A 16,999-nucleotide genomic window follows, 5' to 3' on the forward strand; every position below is an offset into this window, starting at 1 on the left:
GAACTGCAGTCCTCCTGACTCCAAAGTCAGTGCTCTATACACTGTGCCAACTAGCTGCCCCCAGGCAACTAGCTGGTACAGTGGATAGAGGATTTGACTTGAAAGATTCCTCTTCCTGAATTCAAATATGGCCTCAGATACTTACTAGCTGCATGACTCTGGGCAAATCACTTAATCTTGTTTGCCTCAGTTTCCTCATTTGTAAAATGAACCAGAGAAGAAAATGGCAAATAGCTCCAGTAACTCTGTCAAGAAAACCCCACGAAGAGTCAGACATGACTCAAGAACAAATATAAAATAAGAAATTCTTTTCCTCAAAGTTGCATTCCAATAAGGGAAGGCAAAATATAGAGTTGGAAAGAAAAGAAATGGGATTGGGGTTGGAAGTGGATTGGGAAGGGATTACCAGCACAGCAATCTGGTTTGGAAATGTACAGGAAGTTTGTGGTTGCCTAGATCCTAGGCAAGATAGAATAGACTTAATGACCAGAATTCAGGTAAGGGTCAGGAGGAAGGGTTCTAGATCTTACAGCAAGATGAAGAAGAGCAGTACAGTGCTGGCAAATTGATTTGGAAATAGTAGGGTAATGATTTTTTGAAAAAAAAAAAGGAGTTAGTATAATTGAGCAAAATTTGGATGTCTCAACACTGGAAGTGTCTCATAGAAACTGAAAGGAAGTTTTTTCTGGCAACTGAGAAAAGCAACACTTTAGTGTTTTGAAAGCAAGAGACAGGGAAGGAGAAAAATGTGGAACTCAAAATCTTGCAAAAAATGAACATTGAAAACTCTCTTTACATGTAATTGGAAAAACATTTTAAAATTTATTTACATTTTTTTTAAATCAAGAGACATAAATGTAAGATGAATGAGTCATTTTAAATTAAATCCTAAGGAAGAGAATTATAGAAAGCAGATTTGGTAGGTATAAAAGCAAAAAAAAAATAGTTTTTTAATAGTTCAAAAGATATTGGTAGAGGGCACCAGTGGAAAAAAAAAGACAATTAAAGAAAGCCTAGTCCCTTTATTTGCTGGTAGATAAAGCTGAAGCTGGTAGGTGCAGATATGTGATTCAGTGGATAGAGTTCCAGGTCTAGAATCAGGAAAGCTCTTCTTTCAGACTTCAAATTTGGCCTCAGACATTTATGAATTGAGTGATTCTGGCCAAGTTATTTAATCTCTGTTTGCCTCAGTTTCCTCATCTGTAAAATGAGCTGGAGAAGGAAATGGCAAACCATTCCAGTATCTTTGCCAAGAAAACCCTAAATGAGGATATGAAGAGTTGTACACAACTGAATAACAAAAGCTGATAACAGGTGACTGACTATAATAACTTTGTTTGGGGTTTTTTTTTCCCCCTAACCTCAGACTTTGCAAGAAAAAAAAAAGAAAAAGAATGAGAAAAATATCATCTAAGCAGAACCAGTAGCAACATCAGCACCTGCAATAGCAGGAAGTCAAGGGAGAGTAGAATAGGAAGTAGCCTGTACTTAGAGTAGCAACCCCTGAGGGACAGGGCTGGACTCCCCCAGAGGGCAATGGAGCATGTGCCAGAGTCATAGGGGAAATGTACAGGGTTTACACTTGGAGGGGGTGGCAGGTTAGCAGGAGAAAATCAAAAATCATTTGAACTTTTGGAAATTCTGTCCAGTGGCACCATCTCTTAGCCTTTGAAGTTGGCCTTGTAGTACCCAGAGGTTTTGCATCAGAGGGCATTTATTATCAAATGATGTCTTATGCATTAACAGCCTATAAAACAATTAATTTTGATATTTTGAAAAATTATACTTTTACTAGGCCTATGCCCTAAAGAGACTTATAAAAAGATGAAAAGGACTCATATCATCCAAGAAGCAGTTGTGCCAGATGTTGTATTAAGCTGTGGAAATACAAAGAAAGTAGTCTAGAAAAGCTCATTGTCTGAAATACAAAAATATTCATAGTAGCTTTTTTATTGTGTTGGCAAAGAGCTAATAATTAAGGGTTGCTCCTCTATTGGAAAATGATTGAACAAATCATGGCATATGAATGCAGCAAAATGCCATAATTCTAGAAGAAATGATGAAGATGGGGGTAGACTTGGAGGAACTAATGGAGTGACATGAACAAAACTAAGAGAACTATTTATATAATAATGACATTGCAAAGAAAATTTGTTACCACATTCTTCCTTTTGTGCCTTATCTCCACAGTGGGAGAGACCTTGGGTCTCTATGTCTATGAAGGTTTTACCAAAAGATGAAAAACTTATAATAGATATCTATGTAGCTGTTAAAGAGCCTAGTAATAGATACCTATGTATATTTTGAAGGTCAGTCAACTAAGGTGGTAGAGGCTCATCACCAGCATAACAAGTGGAAGAATTTTTCAACAACAGTGACTCCCAAAGACCATCTATTAAGTTGAAGAGGGGCTTCAGTTGACAGCAATGGAAGGAATATCAATAGTGATGAAATCACAAATCCTTGAGAGACTGGAAAAGTCTTAAACATTTATGGATGATGGGGAGGAGGGTTGCCAAGTGCCAAAACAAAGAAATATTTGAAAATGTCAAAAACTTGAACCCTTTTTCAAATTATTTTATTTTTTTCCAGTTACATGTAAAGATGGTTTTCAACATTGGTTTTTTGTAAGATTCTGAGTTCCACATTTTCTGCCTTCTTTCCTTCCCTCCACCATCCCCTTGACAGCAAGAAATCTGATATAGATTATACATGTGCAACTATGTTAAACGTATTTCCATATTAGTTATATTGTAAAAGAAGAATAAGAACAAAAGGGAAAAAATTATGAGAAGGAAAAAAAGCTTAAAACAAATTTTAAAAAGTGAAAATAGTATACATCATTGATTTTAGCACAGAAAGGAACTCAGAAATTTGTCTAAACCAGGGGTCTGGACCTTATATATATAAAGCCTGGGGTCTTATTAGGCCCTTGAACCCATTTAGTCTGGTACTACCAAGGCAACTTCAAGTGGAACTAGAAATTGAACAAATCTAAGAACTTTTTAGGGAAGAATTAATTAAATATTGGATCAAATATAGTAGGCTAATTTTTAAGTTGATAATTTTGTTTGACCCATGAATGATGTTATAAATATCCAAATGGCCCTTATTACCACCCCCACCCCCACCCCCCACCCCCCAGCCCCTGAGCTAGGCCAAGGCCTTAGCTTTAATCAGGCAAATAGTCAGCAAGGAGTTTGTAGTAAGCCCTGTCCCACTAGGCCTTCCCTCTGCCTGCTGCTCCGCGTCCCAAGGTAGAGGGTGGAGGCTAGATTTAGCTGTGCTATGCAAAGTGGCAGGAAAGGCCAGGCTTCAGCTCAGTGGAGACAAAGGTCTAAAGAAGGTAGTTCCCTCTGGCAACTCAAAGGTTTTGGGGAGATGGTGGGGTAGCAGCCAGGAGCTCAGGGTCCTCCTTGGACAAAATTACTCTGTTCTCAATCTGGTAACCAGTGCTTTAAAATTTGGTTTGTCTGCCTGACTCCTTGGACTGGGAGTGCTCAAGATTTCCTGTATTCCATTCCCAAGTCATCCAGATCTTATCCTATCTCTCCTTAGAATCAGACTATAGATGGAGCAGTGGATAGAGAATCAGTCCTGGAATCAGAAGGACATGAATTCAAATTTGGTCTCAGTTACTTCCTGTGTGACCCTAGACAAGTCACTTAAATCTGATTGCTTGCTTCCCCCCCCAAAAAAAAAGACTCAAGCCCAAAGCTTCCACCAGGAAAACCCACCCAAAATATTCCTCTTTCTTGCATCTCCTTGTCATTCATAGATTATCATTTGTAGGACATCAATTTGGATCATGGCTTTGCATTTGGAAGAGACCTTGGAGAATATTCTAGTCTCATTTTCTAGATGAGGAAACCAAGACCTAGAGGGACAGAGGGACTTGCCCAGGGCCACACAGGTAAAAAGTGGAAGGAAGATGCAGGACTTGAACCCAGTGCATCTGACTCCAGATCCACCATTTTTTCTCCCATTGCATTATCAGGTTTTCAGTCCATTTGGTTCTGTGTTCTTTTCATTGTGTGAGTGGTCCGAGAACTTATTTTCTCTTTCTTGGATACCTATTAGTATGTCTTCTAGGCATCAATAGCATACCTTGTACATCTAGGAGCAGTTAGATGTGTGACCCTGGGTAAGTTATTTAATTCTGATTGCCTTGCATCCAGGGCCACCTCTAATTGTCTTGATTCATGTCTGGCCACTGGACCCAGCTGGCTCTGGAGGAGAGAATGAGACTGGTAATTTAGCACAGTACCCCCTCACTCTAATCTAGTTCATGTGCCTTGACATGGCATCAACTCCCTGATGTCATAGTTTTCTTCAAGAAAGAAACACAAAGATATCATCATTGTGCACCCAGTTATATATTCTAGTCACTTGTGGGGGGATACATCCAGAGAAGTACTGTCCCTTTGCCCTTAATGAGTTTTTGTCTAGATGGAGAGGTAAAGGGAATTTACACAAAAAAAGGATCATAAATCAAGACAGGAAGAGACCTCAGAGACTATCTATTCTAACCCATTTATTTATAGATAAGGAAACTAAAACCAAGGAGATTAAATGACTAGTCTAACACCATACAAGTAGTATATTGGGGGTGAAATTTGAACTCAGAGCTTCTGAATTCAGTTTAAATGTTCTTTCTATTGTACCATGCTAAAAAGTATGGTTTAAAACTCTTATATGTAGCAGGAATTGAGGGGAAAAGAGGGATAAAGTAGGCTAGAGTGGTCAGGGTAGGATTTGTGTTGGACCTTGAAAGATGAGAAGGATTCAAATAGTGGAGAAGTGGGGAATTCTATAGTTTTCCCACTAGAATATAAATTCTATTTTGAAGGCAGTCACCATATCTTCTCTTTCTTTGTATACTACAGAGCACCTAGCCCAGCACTCATCACACATTAATTTAAGTATGAGATTACAGATTTAGGTTTTACTGCATATTGTGTTTACATATATCTAGGAGTGTATGTACTAGGCAAGTAGAAGACAAAGGTGGTCTTGCCCATTAAACAATTTTTTTCTTTATTTATGACCTTCCCCTACCTATTTATCTATGTGGAAGAATGGAAAAGATGGAAGGTTTTTAGAGTTGAAAAAACTGGGGAACTCCAAACTCCAGAACTATATAGTAATTTTTAGGATATGACCAGGTACAGATATTAGAATCAGAGATTACAATCAGGAGGTATATGAATTGCTCACCATGACCTGGCATTAGGCTGCCCAGGAAAACTGAGTTAAAAGATTAAGTCTTAGTACATTAATAATCTTGAAGTATTCTACTACAAAAGAGCTTGGTGTCTGAGAAAAGAATTTCTGGTGAAGATGAAATGCTTTGTATCCAAAATTCTGAAAAGGAATAAATAGGTCATTCTGTAAAACTAGAAGGGTTTTTCTACCCACTAACCCTAAGTCTATTACTGATCCTTTGGCTGAGGAGGTTTTGTTTCATAAGAAGCGTCCTTTTCTTTTCATGAGGAAGAGTAACACATTAGTAAAGGACCTTAACCTGAAATCAGATGTGGAAGAAAAAAGAAGTTCCATAGTCATATACTATGTCTAGCTGATGGATTTTGTCAGTATCCCACAGGGACATGTTGGGCAGAGCAGAATCCAGTGGAAACACAGACACTATCAGGGAGCAAAGTGTGACATCACTGGAAGATATCAGAGACTCTACAGTGTTAGAGGTGTGAATTAATGCTTCAAATATGTGTCACTTTGTGTATGCCCTTCCATGAAAATCCACTCTACCCTTCGATAGTATATTTCTTTAGAGGAAAAGGTGCCCTAAGTTTTGGGCAGAAATGTGCGTGACTTGTCTTTAATACTATTTCATTAAATACCTTTTTTTTTGAACTAATGGTGCCAATATGATTGATTACTAAAGGTGAGCAAACTGTTGAGTGCTTGAGAACTATGAATTTAGTTGTTAAGGAAGCACAGTATACTTCAAACCTGGTTCAGCAGAGTCTGGTGGACCTACTTTGTGTATTGAAAGGTGCCCCCAGGTGCTATTGTAGGAACTCAATAAAGGAATATAAATTAAAAAATGGATCAGATTAGTCTTGCTGTAGTGAAATGATTGTCAGTGATTGATCTGCCCAAGTTCTGGACTTCTTTGCCAAAGAGGAAGGAGGGTGGGAAGAGGGGAAGGAACAAATAAAGAGAAGTGGTGGAGGTCTAGGGCAGGCAGGGCCTAGAAGGAGAAAATGAAGATGGAAGGACTAAATTAGGCATGCTAGGGGAAATAAGTAAGAAGATCAGGAGAAAAGTTCAGCTGTTGGCCACTATAGCTATACAAGTTTACTCCAACAAATACAAACAGATCCTCATAGGTGAAAACAAACACACATGCATGGAGATTTGTGAATGTGGGCATACCAATGAGAAGTTATAAGTTCCCATGTGTTTTCTCAAAACACAATTTATTACATCAGGGACTCTGCACAAGAGACCCTGGGAGATGGGAAAAGGGGATATAATCTCCAAAACCCTTAATTGATTGAGTCAGTTGACTGGCCAAGTGCTCAGAGTCTATCCTGGTACTTGCTTGCATCAGGAAAGGAGTGGTGCTGTAGGGGCCCAAGTATGACCTGTTCTCATAGGTCAGTCTGGACCAGATTTACAGGTTCCTTCCCTTTTTTCCCTCTCTAGACTCCAAAACTGTTTTCCTATCTCCCCTCTTCCCACCAAGTCTGAGTCTCCCTTGGCTCTATCTCCTTCCCACCCCCCACCCCAGCCATTCTGGACATGGCCATCTCCCAAGAGCCTTAGGGAGATGACATCCCCATAACCTGTGCTATGTTAAGCACTGCGGGTCCACATCCCATAACCTATGCTATGTTAAGCACTGCAGGTTCACATCCCTCTGGAGATGGTTGTGAGATGTGAGGGAGTGGGATTGGGAGGATGGAGCTGGACCAGTAAAGCATAGGCAGGATGGTTATGGGCAAAGGAAAAAGTAACAGGCTGGAAACCAGAGCAGGTCCATGAAGCTAATTTTCTGGATGAGCTGCCTCTGTGAGGTTTATGGAGGGAAGGGGAGCGTAGGAGGGTTTGCCAAGTGAGAGAACCCTTCACTCCTGGCCCGGGTGCTCACCCACCGACCATTTTACTTCTCCAGTCCGAAGTGTCACAATGTCCTCGTAGGTGGCCGTCTGGTCAATTTCCAGACCCTAGGGATGTCAAGAAGTATACAAGGTCAGGGCCAGGGTTATATTTTGGTCCACACCCACTGCACAACCTCCAGAAACTGCTTCACTTCCATACCTCATAGGTGTGATCATCTTCCAAAGCCACTTTGCTGTCATCCTTGACAGACAGACAAAAAAGAAGGTTAATCTGGGCTCCTTTCTTTCCCCTCATCACTATTTTCTAATCTCGGGTTTTGCATGTAAAGAGGAAGGAGCTGGGTAAAGGAATGGGAGAATGGAAGACACAGGTGGATGGGGGCAGATGAGGAGGATTTGTGTCTGAGAAGGGGAAGAGATGGATGGAAGAGGGTGAAAGACAAAAAAGTCTGAGAATGGGATCAAGGGAAAGGGAGGTAGAGATGAGGATAGGAATTGGAGTAGGGAAGGAAGAGCTAAGTAAGGATGGGTCTTGACTGGGTCTAGGGGTCAGTTGCTGGGAGAGGGATATGGAGGTGAAAAGCAATGCAAGATGCTGCCTCCCACACTGCTGTTTTTGGTTAGCAAGGTCTCCCCTACTTTGTCTAACTCTTTTCCTTCTCTTTCTCCACCCTGCCAGTCACCTTATCTAATAGCAGGAAGATAGGGACGGTGATGAAGACAATGATAAGTAGAGTTTGGATCATAATTATGGCATCTTTCAGAGTGTTTCTCCGCTTCAGCTGGGCCACAGTGCTGTACCCTTTGGTGAGACACAATATAGGAAAGTGGTTAGAGGAAAGGAGTGTCACAGAACTCGACTATTTAGGGACAGCAATGGAAGTCTTTTAGCAACTCTCCCTTTGTCTTCTGCTCTTCTATCTCTGAGTATCCCTTCTCTTTTATCAGCAGCCAGCTCATAGGTGGTGAAGAGCTAGGCTTGGAGTTAAGAAAATTGAGTTTGAATTACTTGCTGTTAGACTTTGGGCACTTAAGTCATTTTACCTCATTCCATCTCATTTTCCTCTTCTGCAAAATGGGAATAATAATAGCACTTATTTCACCAAGTTGATGTGAGGCTCAAGTGAATCTTGCCTCAGAAACTTGCTATATAATCCTGAATAAGTTACTTAACTTTGATGCACCTCAGTTTCTTTACTTGTAAAATGAGAGTGTTGGCCTTCAAAATTCTTTCCAGCTCTAAAATGTAATCCCAAAGGGCCTTGTAAACCTCAAAACAGTATGTACATATTAGTTCCCCTTATTGAGTCTAGGTTAAGCAGGAGGACAGTTGACTTACACTTGAACCAATTAACTTCACTCATTTCTGAATTAGAGACATCCCAGTCTCACTCTAGCCAAACAGCTTCTAATGTGTGTGTCAGTAACATGGGAGACTAGAAAAGGGTCAGTGAATAGCTTAGTGCAAAGAGAGTTTATAAATTCCCAGAACCTTCTTCACCATTACACTAATCCTGTCATTCTTTTCTCATAGTGAGGGGTAGTGGGATCAGACAGGAATCTATCTGGAGGGTTCTGCAGTGGAAAAATTAGAATGCATTGGACCTGGGCCTATCCCCGAACATACCCATAACACGAAGCTCAGTGCCACAACCACGGGAGGTCTCTTTAGGATTCTCTCTACACACTTGCTCACAGTAATAGATGCCATTATCCTCAAATTGTATATTTCGGATGGTGAGGGTAGCAATGGTGTTGTTTGTAGTCTGGAGTAACCTTTCATTGTCAGGCAACAGGACACGCGGGATGAGGTCTGGTTCCTGCTTCAGCCACCAAGTCACCGCGACATAACGGTTGACTTGGCAGGTCACTTCAAAGGAGTTATTCCTCTTTTTAGCCACAAAACGTGGATGCTGCGAGAGTTTGCTGCATGAATTTCCTAGAAAAGTCAAGAACAGATCCCAGGTTTCTCTAGTCCCCAGAGTCCTAAGGGCCTATCCCTCTTAACCTTCAGTACTACAGATCCAGAGACCAGTCTAATGTTATCCTTATCCTCACACTGTCCCCTACATCACAAGGAATCACCTGTAGTATGAATAGAGGCATGGAGAAACCATGGAGTAATGAAATGGGAAGAACAGACAGAGACATAAAAAAAGGCAAAAACCTCTCAGATGCCTATTACTCTTCTGGCCATTGATCACCAAATCCTGAGCTAATCTCTAGAATCTAAAACATGGTAAAGATACAATGAATAGATTAACATTTGCTCAGGACCTTTTGTACAGTAGTTCATATAGTGAGGTGCCATACATTTATGACATGGGTTAGCAGATCCAGATACTTTTCGTATATTTTTTTAGCACAGATCCTTTCCTCTCTATCCCCATTTCTACTACCCTAGACTAGTCCGTCAACATCTCATATTTGGACTAGGCAATGGAATTCTTAATTAAGTGGTCTCCCTCTGATAAGTCACCTTCATCTCCTTAATCTCCTTAATCTACCCTTAATCTTCCTAAACTGTTTTAGTTACTAACTGTGTGATGATGGACAAATAACTTCTCTGACACTCAGTTTTTTCATCTATGAAATGAGGATAACAAAATAACTATACTGGATTATTTGAAAGTAAAGCTCTTTATAAATCTTAAATTACAGTAATCTGTTATTATTATTACTACTATTATTATTTTATTTGAATTATGACACTGCTCTGCTGTTCTAGGCCTCTGATAATTGTTGGCTAATTTACCTCATAAATGGAAGACACCTTCATATATAAAGTACTAAATAACAAAAAAATACTTAGTAGCAAAGGACTGAAAACAAATGAGGGGAAAATGACTGAATGAATTATGATATATGACTATAATGGAATAATTTTATACTGTAAAATAATGAAGAGAACAGATTTAGAGAAACCTAGGATACTGATGTAGAGTGAAATAAGTAGAACAAAAGAACAATTTATATACTAACTGCAGCCTTGTAAAGACAAACCAACTCAGAGGACTCAAAAATGACCATCAATGTCATAAACAATCATGTCTCTATAGCACTTACAGAGAATTATGTCACCCCTGTCTTGATCAAGATGGGCTGGAAACGGAGCATACTTTTTTAAAAAAAATTATTTAAAGCAATGAGATTAAGTGACTCGCCCAAGGTCACACAACTAGGCACTATCTGAGGCTAGTGTGAACTCAAGTCCTCCTGACTCCAGAACTGATGCTCTATCCACTCTTCGACCTAGGAGCCCCAAGAGCAAACATTTTTGTTTTTTTTTAGGTTTTTTGCAAGGCAGTGGGGTTAAGTGACTTGCCCAAGGTCACACAGCTAGGTAATTATTGTGTCTGAGGCTGGATTTGAACTCAGGTCCTCCTGACTCCAGGGCCAGTACTCTATTCATTGTGCTACCTAGCTTCCCCAGAGCAAACATTTTTTTAAATTGGATATGTGGGAATTTCCTTTACTTTACTGTGTATATTTGTGTCAAGGGTTTTCTTTTTTTCTTTTAAATTGGAGGGTGGGGAGGAAATGAGAGGGGAGGTGAAATAAATGTTTGTTTAAAGTCCTGACTAAATATTAAGTTCTTAACCTGTGGTTAATAAACTTGTTTTAAAAATATTTTAATAACTGTATTTCAATACATTGTTTCCTTTGTATTTGATATATTTTAGTTTATGCATTTCAAACATGATTCTGAGAAGGGGTCCGTTGGCTACAGAAGAACATCCTAGGGGTCCATGAAACAAAAATGGTTAAGAAACCTGCTTTAGACTGAAGAGTTAGGAGTTAAATAATAAATTCAGAACTTTTACAACTTTGACCTCTTTGTTCTTCCTATGATACCTGAACAAGTGAATGTTTTTAACTAAGAGTCCAGCCAAGGAGATGAGAACCAAGTTTCCTATATCTATGACAAATGGTCCAAACCCAGCTTTAGGGATGAGTTAATTAATTATTAATTGCCTTATTAATTATTATTATTATCACTGTCTTCTATGTGCTAGCATTATGCTATGTGGAGATTCAAAAATAGGCTAAAAAAAAAACTCAAACAAAAAGTACCTAGTTCCTGCTCTAAAGGAGCTCACAGTATAAAGGGAAAGACAACACACAAAACCAGGTTATACATAGGATAAATTGATAATAATCCAAAAGAAAGGGCCCTAGAATTAAAGGATAACAGAAAAGGCTCCTAGAAGTGGAAATACTAATATAGAGAATGAATCAGTCCCTTCCCTTAAAGAGCTTAGAGTCTTTATTTTCTCTTTTGTCCTTCAACCAGTCACAATGGTCAAAGACTCCAACTATTAGATTTGGATGTGGAAGACATAAAGCCTTTGCTTCCCAACCAGTCGTTACCCATAATCCCTAGGAATTGAGAATAAATGAAGGAGCATTTAACACTTGTCAGAGGTGAGAATTTTCTTGTACAAAAGGGTAAAACTGGGAAGCTTTTTTTGGAGTGGTCTACCTCCTTCTTCTTCATGAATTGCACTGGATAATGACTTGGAGAGGAACAGTTAGATGACTCAGTGATTAGATGCCGAACCTAGAGTCAGGAAGATTCCATCTTCCTAAATTCAAAGTTGGCCTCACTCGCTTACTAGCTGTGTGACCCTAGGTAAGTCATTTTACCCTGTTTGGTTCAGCTTCTTCATCTATAAAATGAGATGGTGAGGAAAATGACAACCATCTCCAGTATTTTTGCCAAGAATATCTCAAATAGGGTCACAACTGAAATAGCTGAATAACAAAATGACTTGGAGATTTGTAGCAAACCCTCTCTCTAGTCTTCCTAATGTCTCAGTTGGTTGTAAATCAAGGATTTTTTTTTTTTTTTTTAGCATTTTTCAAGTCATGGACCCTTTTGACAATTTGGTGAAGTCAACTGACTTCTTTTTATAATAATACTTTAAATGCATAAAATAAAACACAAAGGGATCAATTATATTGAAATAATTAACCAACTAATTATTAAAAATGAAAGTTCATGGACTCTAGGTTAAAAATCCCTGCAGTTAAGACTATCCTTTAATAAATTTCATATGTGTTCTTAAGTTTTGCATATAAACTGTCTCTTATTTTTCCCTTCCTAACATGACACTGATTTAACAATAATAACAGTAACTAGCTTTCATTGTAGCACTTTAACAGATGCAAATACTCTATGGAGAAACATTTGCTGGCAGATGTAGGCATTTAAATGTGAAGAAAATTCTATTAATTCTTTTTTTTTCCTTTTAAGGAAAAATGCTATGAACTTAAATACCTTCCCCTCAAATTCCAAAAACTTAAAATGACTCTCTATTGTCTCCCCAAAGTCTGAACTCCATAATCTATTATTCAAGGCCCTACCTTTGCAGTGTCATCTTCCACCACCTGGCTTCAAGCTATTGGACACCATGTATTCTGGCCTCTGACTCTTTACTCAAGTTGTTTTCCTCTTTTTTCTTTGCCTAAGGTTCTTCTCAGCTTCTCAATTACCTGATCCCCTGGCTCCACCTTTCCATGTGTGTCCTATTTCTACAACTAGATGACAAACCCTTTGAGGTCAGAGCCCTCTCCTACCTCTTTGTATGACATTAGCAAGAAAGTCTTTTTTTTTTTTTTTAGGTTTTTGCAAGGCAAATGGGGTTAAGTGGCTTGCCCAAGGCCACACAGCTAGGTAATTATTAAGTGTCTGAGGCCGGATTTGAACCCAGGTACTCCTGACTCCAGGGCAGGTGCTTTATCCACTATGCCATCTAGCCGCCCTAGCATGAAAGTTTTTGAAGGCAAGAAATGGTTTTCATTTTAGCCTTATCTCCAAGTGCATAGTAGGCATGTAATAAATGATTATTAGGTTTAAATTTATATAATCCTTTGCAACTAGCATGGTCCTGACCATTACTTGCTCTCAGTAAAGGCCAATTGTTATTGATGATGAGAGATAACATGGGAGAGAGACTATGAAGACTTAGATAAGACTTGGTCAGAAGACCACGAAGACATGAATTTGGGGAAAGATTCAGTCATTAGGGAGATCAAGGAAATGCAGATACAGCAATAGGTCAGGCTCTCCCCCTCCCCGCTAGAATCTTTCAAACCAGGTATGCTAAAAGTATCTCTCCCTCTCCTCACTTCCAGCCCCATTACTACCCCTCCCTCAATAACTCAGAATTCTCCAGAAGAGACAGAATCACTAACCTCCAGGAGAAGGCAGAGCATTACCATCATCACTATCAGTTATTTGGGCACTCAGGACCATCTCACCTGCTGAGGAACATGAGACAGAGAGAAAAGAGTCAGGCAGACTGGATAAGAGTTAAGGGTGGCATTGGGACTAAGGGAACATCAGGGAAGTGCTCTGTGGCCTAGGAAGTATACTACTTCCTTGGTTTGTCTGAGCCTTAGCCATTTCCATCGACTTGGTTGTTTCTTTCCCACAATAACCCTCGAAAGCCCCAGCACTTCAATTGATTATTTTACCCTTCCCTATGGATGAGGTTCAATAGATGTGGAGAGATAAAGGAAGAAAGTAATAGAGAGAAAAAGGAAGGTAGAAATAGGGAGAAGGGAGACAAGAAATAAAGGAAAGGAGGGCCTGTGGACCCTCCTATCTCCAAAACACGGAAGTCCTTATATTTAGTTCCTCTTGTTTTTGATAGGATACCTTGAGTCTCTTATTCCCTTTAGTCAATTCCACCGCAGTCTTTTCCCTTCTTCCCTTCTTTCTACTCTCCCCCTTTTCTACTTTTCTACTTCCCCCTTTCTACTCTCTCCTCTCCTGGCCTCTAGCATGATTAGAGCTCTGGATTAAGAGACTTGGGTTTTAGTCCTATATATCATAAAACACTGGGGTTGAAAGAAATCTTAAAAAACTGAATTTTAGGCTATCAAACCTCAGAGCTAGAGAGTGATTATTTAGTGCAAGCCCCTTGCTTTTACAAAAGAGGAAACCAAAGTCCAGAGATGCCACCTTTTTTTTTTTGAGCAATGCACACAACACAGAAGAGGGAAGCTACATTCTACTTCATTCCTCCTTCGTTCCTACTGTGTTTCCCTCCTCCTTCTACAGATTCCAATTTACCTCTGGGGTAAAATGTTCATCTTTCTCACTTTATTCTTCTCCATCCTACATAGGGCTCCAGTTGCAGGCATCGATTTGGGAATCACCTAGTCTCTCTCTTGCTCCAATTCATCATCAGTTGCCTACTGAACAACTGATTGTCGTCACACAGATAAATTCATATCCAAAAATGCATTTATTATCTTTCCCCCACAAAACTTTCTTTCTTCCATATTTCTTTCAAGGGCACACAACATTATTCTTTTAGCTACCCAGGTTCAGAATCTAGGCATCATCTTGATTTGCTTTCACTCTCTCCCACATCTTTATATCTTCAAACATTTCTCTTCCATATCCCCTTATCTGTGCTCACACAACCACTATCCTAGTTTAGGCCTTCATGACTTCATCCTTGCATTATTGTAATAAGTCTTCTAACTGGACACCCTGTTTTAAGTCTCTTCACTCCAACTCATTTGCCACACTGCTGCCAAAGGGATTTTCCTTAAGTCCAGGTTTGACTATGTCATGTAAACTATTCAGTAAACTCCATTGACTCCTTAATATCTCTAAGATCAAATATAAACTATTGGGCATCTAAAATTCTTCAGAATATGATCTTCTCCATATTTATATGCTTAATACAAATTATCATCTTCTACATACTTTACAAAACAGACATGTTGCCTTACTGTTCCCCACAGTTAGTGATCAATGGAAGATCTTGACCTTTTAGAACTGGGTCTTTCCCACACACAGCACTTCATCTCCCATTTACTTTGCCTTTCCTGGATTGCTTTTCCTCCTTATTCTGCGTCCTACAACCTTTGTCCCTGATTCAATACTTTAATTCAAATGCTACCTTCTTTAGGAAACCTTTGCTATTCTCCCAGCTTATATTGCCTTCCTCTCTAAGTTCCTTGTCTTTACTCTCTATGTCTCCTGTATAATACCTATTTATGTACATATTCTCTCTCCCATTAGAAAGCAAGGCTTATTTTGCTTTTTCTTTGTATTCCCGGCCTTCACTACAGACATTGGCAGAGAGTTTAGTAGATGCTCATTGATTGATTCAAGAACCATAAAAGTTCTACTCAAAGACAGAGATATGGAACCAGAAAATGTGAGTGATAAAGACATAGACAGTATAAGAGACAAGATTTCAGAGCAAGAGAGACAGAGACCGAAAAACAGATAGGGAAAGAGACAAAGAAAGATTCAGAGAGAAAAAGAGACAGAGAAACAGAGACAAAGAGAAGGTCCCAGAATTCTAGAATGCTGGAACTGGGAGGGCCCTTCGAGATGTATCCTCTAGTCCCATCCTTCTATTTTAAAGATGTAGAAAAATACAAAAAACTCAAATGCAGAAAATGGGAGAGACAAAGAGACAAAGACACAGAAAGTGAAAGAGGTCAAGAGAGACATAAGACACAGACACTGAAAGTGAGAAACAAAGATAGAGCTAGGGGGGAAAAAAACAAAAGACAAAAAACAAAATAAAGCAAAAACACATAGACAAAACCTGTGATCAGGACAGAGTGAGGTATGAAGATACAGAAAGACCAAGACACACAGAGAGAGGTCTGACCTATTTCATAAGGAAGAATATGAAGGGGGAAAGTGCTGGGTTGGCTAAAAAATTATGGTTAAATCTGCTCTATTCTTATGACAAAGATAGACAGAAACAAGGCAAGAAAATTGGAGTATGGAAAACATTGAGTCAGATGGAGAATGCCAAAGATAGTCTCTTCACATACCTGAGAGTATCAGGAGCAGTACACCCAGCCCTTCTTTGGAGATGGTGGGCAACCCCAGTCCAACCATGGTCAAGTTGATTTTTGTCTTTGACCCAGGTCTTGACCTCCGTAGATGTGGTTCCTTGGAGGGAAGTGCTACAGCTTGCTAACCTGGATTCCCCTCCCCACTAGGCCTCTTCCTGCCATGCAAATCTGGACCCGAGGGACAGACTGGTCCCTCCTGTTATTTCTGGGGTAGAGGAGGTGGGGCTCAAGGAAGGAATTAACATGGGGAACTGCAAACTCTATTGTCTGCTCCTTGCTGCTCAGACTTGGTGGAAGCAAAGGTGTGTTAGAATCAGGTCTAACTTGGTCACAAGAGCCAATTGTTAAATTTTTAGTTTGAACCCTTAGGCTTTGGAATTAAGCAAAAGCGACAAATAAGGTTTGATTTATTGTTTTATTGATTATCTAGATGTGACAAAGTGTTAGAGAAAATTTCAATGCAGATTAAACTAAAAAATGTGTTGAGTATTTTTTCCCCTTCTAGAGAACTAATTGTAAAACATTTACCTGCAAGGCTTTAGGAGAACCTTTTTTCCCCTTCTCATCTTTAATTACTGCCCCTAAATTCATCAATAATAGTGAAAAGATCAATGGATTTGTAATTAAACAAGACCTGGATCCAAATTCTGGTTATTGGCTATGTGACCTTGGGAAAATCACTTTTCTTTTGGTTTCAGTTTCTTCATCTATCAAAGGAGAGGGCTGTACTAGATGATTCTCAAAATGTCTTCCATCTTTAATCATCTATAACTACCAATAACTTATTCAAATAAGAATAAAAACAACAAAGGAATGTTGAGGGCCTACTGGAATTAGTGATGGGAGTAGGGAGTAAGGAATTTTGGGAGTAAGGAACTAGGTTTTGAAATATATAGGAGAGAAGGCAAAGCAATCCATGGAGTGGGTGGGAGAGAAAAGAGAAAGGCAAGAACCATGACATGGGGTGAGGGAAGAATGGGAGCACATTATATTGGTAGAAGCTGCTATATTAGCAAATGAGAGTAGATAAGGAAGAAGAGAGTACAGTTGGTGACATCAACAAGCATTCT

At 39.4% G+C, this 16,999-nt stretch overlaps 1 protein-coding gene across 3 annotated transcripts; it reads right to left on the reverse strand.

Moving 5' to 3' along the window:
* Positions 1–3,150: 3,150 nt before the first annotated feature.
* Positions 3,151–16,042, reverse strand: CD79B (CD79b molecule). Of its 3 annotated transcripts, none has more exons than XM_074224472.1 (6): positions 15,906–16,042; positions 13,287–13,352; positions 8,716–9,027; positions 7,772–7,890; positions 7,288–7,329; positions 3,151–7,193 (listed from the first exon to the last, which is right to left on the reverse strand). In XM_074224472.1, exons 1-6 carry the CDS (start codon positions 15,970–15,972, stop codon positions 7,095–7,097), a joined length of 705 nt encoding a protein of 234 aa, XP_074080573.1. In that variant the 5' UTR covers positions 15,973–16,042; the 3' UTR covers positions 3,151–7,094. The 3 variants fall into 3 exon arrangements, with proteins under 3 accessions (XP_074080573.1, XP_074080572.1, XP_074080574.1); XM_074224471.1 differs by having other exon boundaries at positions 13,287–13,355; XM_074224473.1 differs by lacking the exon at positions 13,287–13,352.
* Between the last annotated feature and the right edge of the window lie 957 nt (positions 16,043–16,999).

This window comes from Macrotis lagotis, chromosome 2 (assembly GCF_037893015.1).
Source record: "Macrotis lagotis isolate mMagLag1 chromosome 2, bilby.v1.9.chrom.fasta, whole genome shotgun sequence".
NCBI classification, from domain to species: domain Eukaryota; kingdom Metazoa; phylum Chordata; class Mammalia; order Peramelemorphia; family Peramelidae; genus Macrotis; species Macrotis lagotis.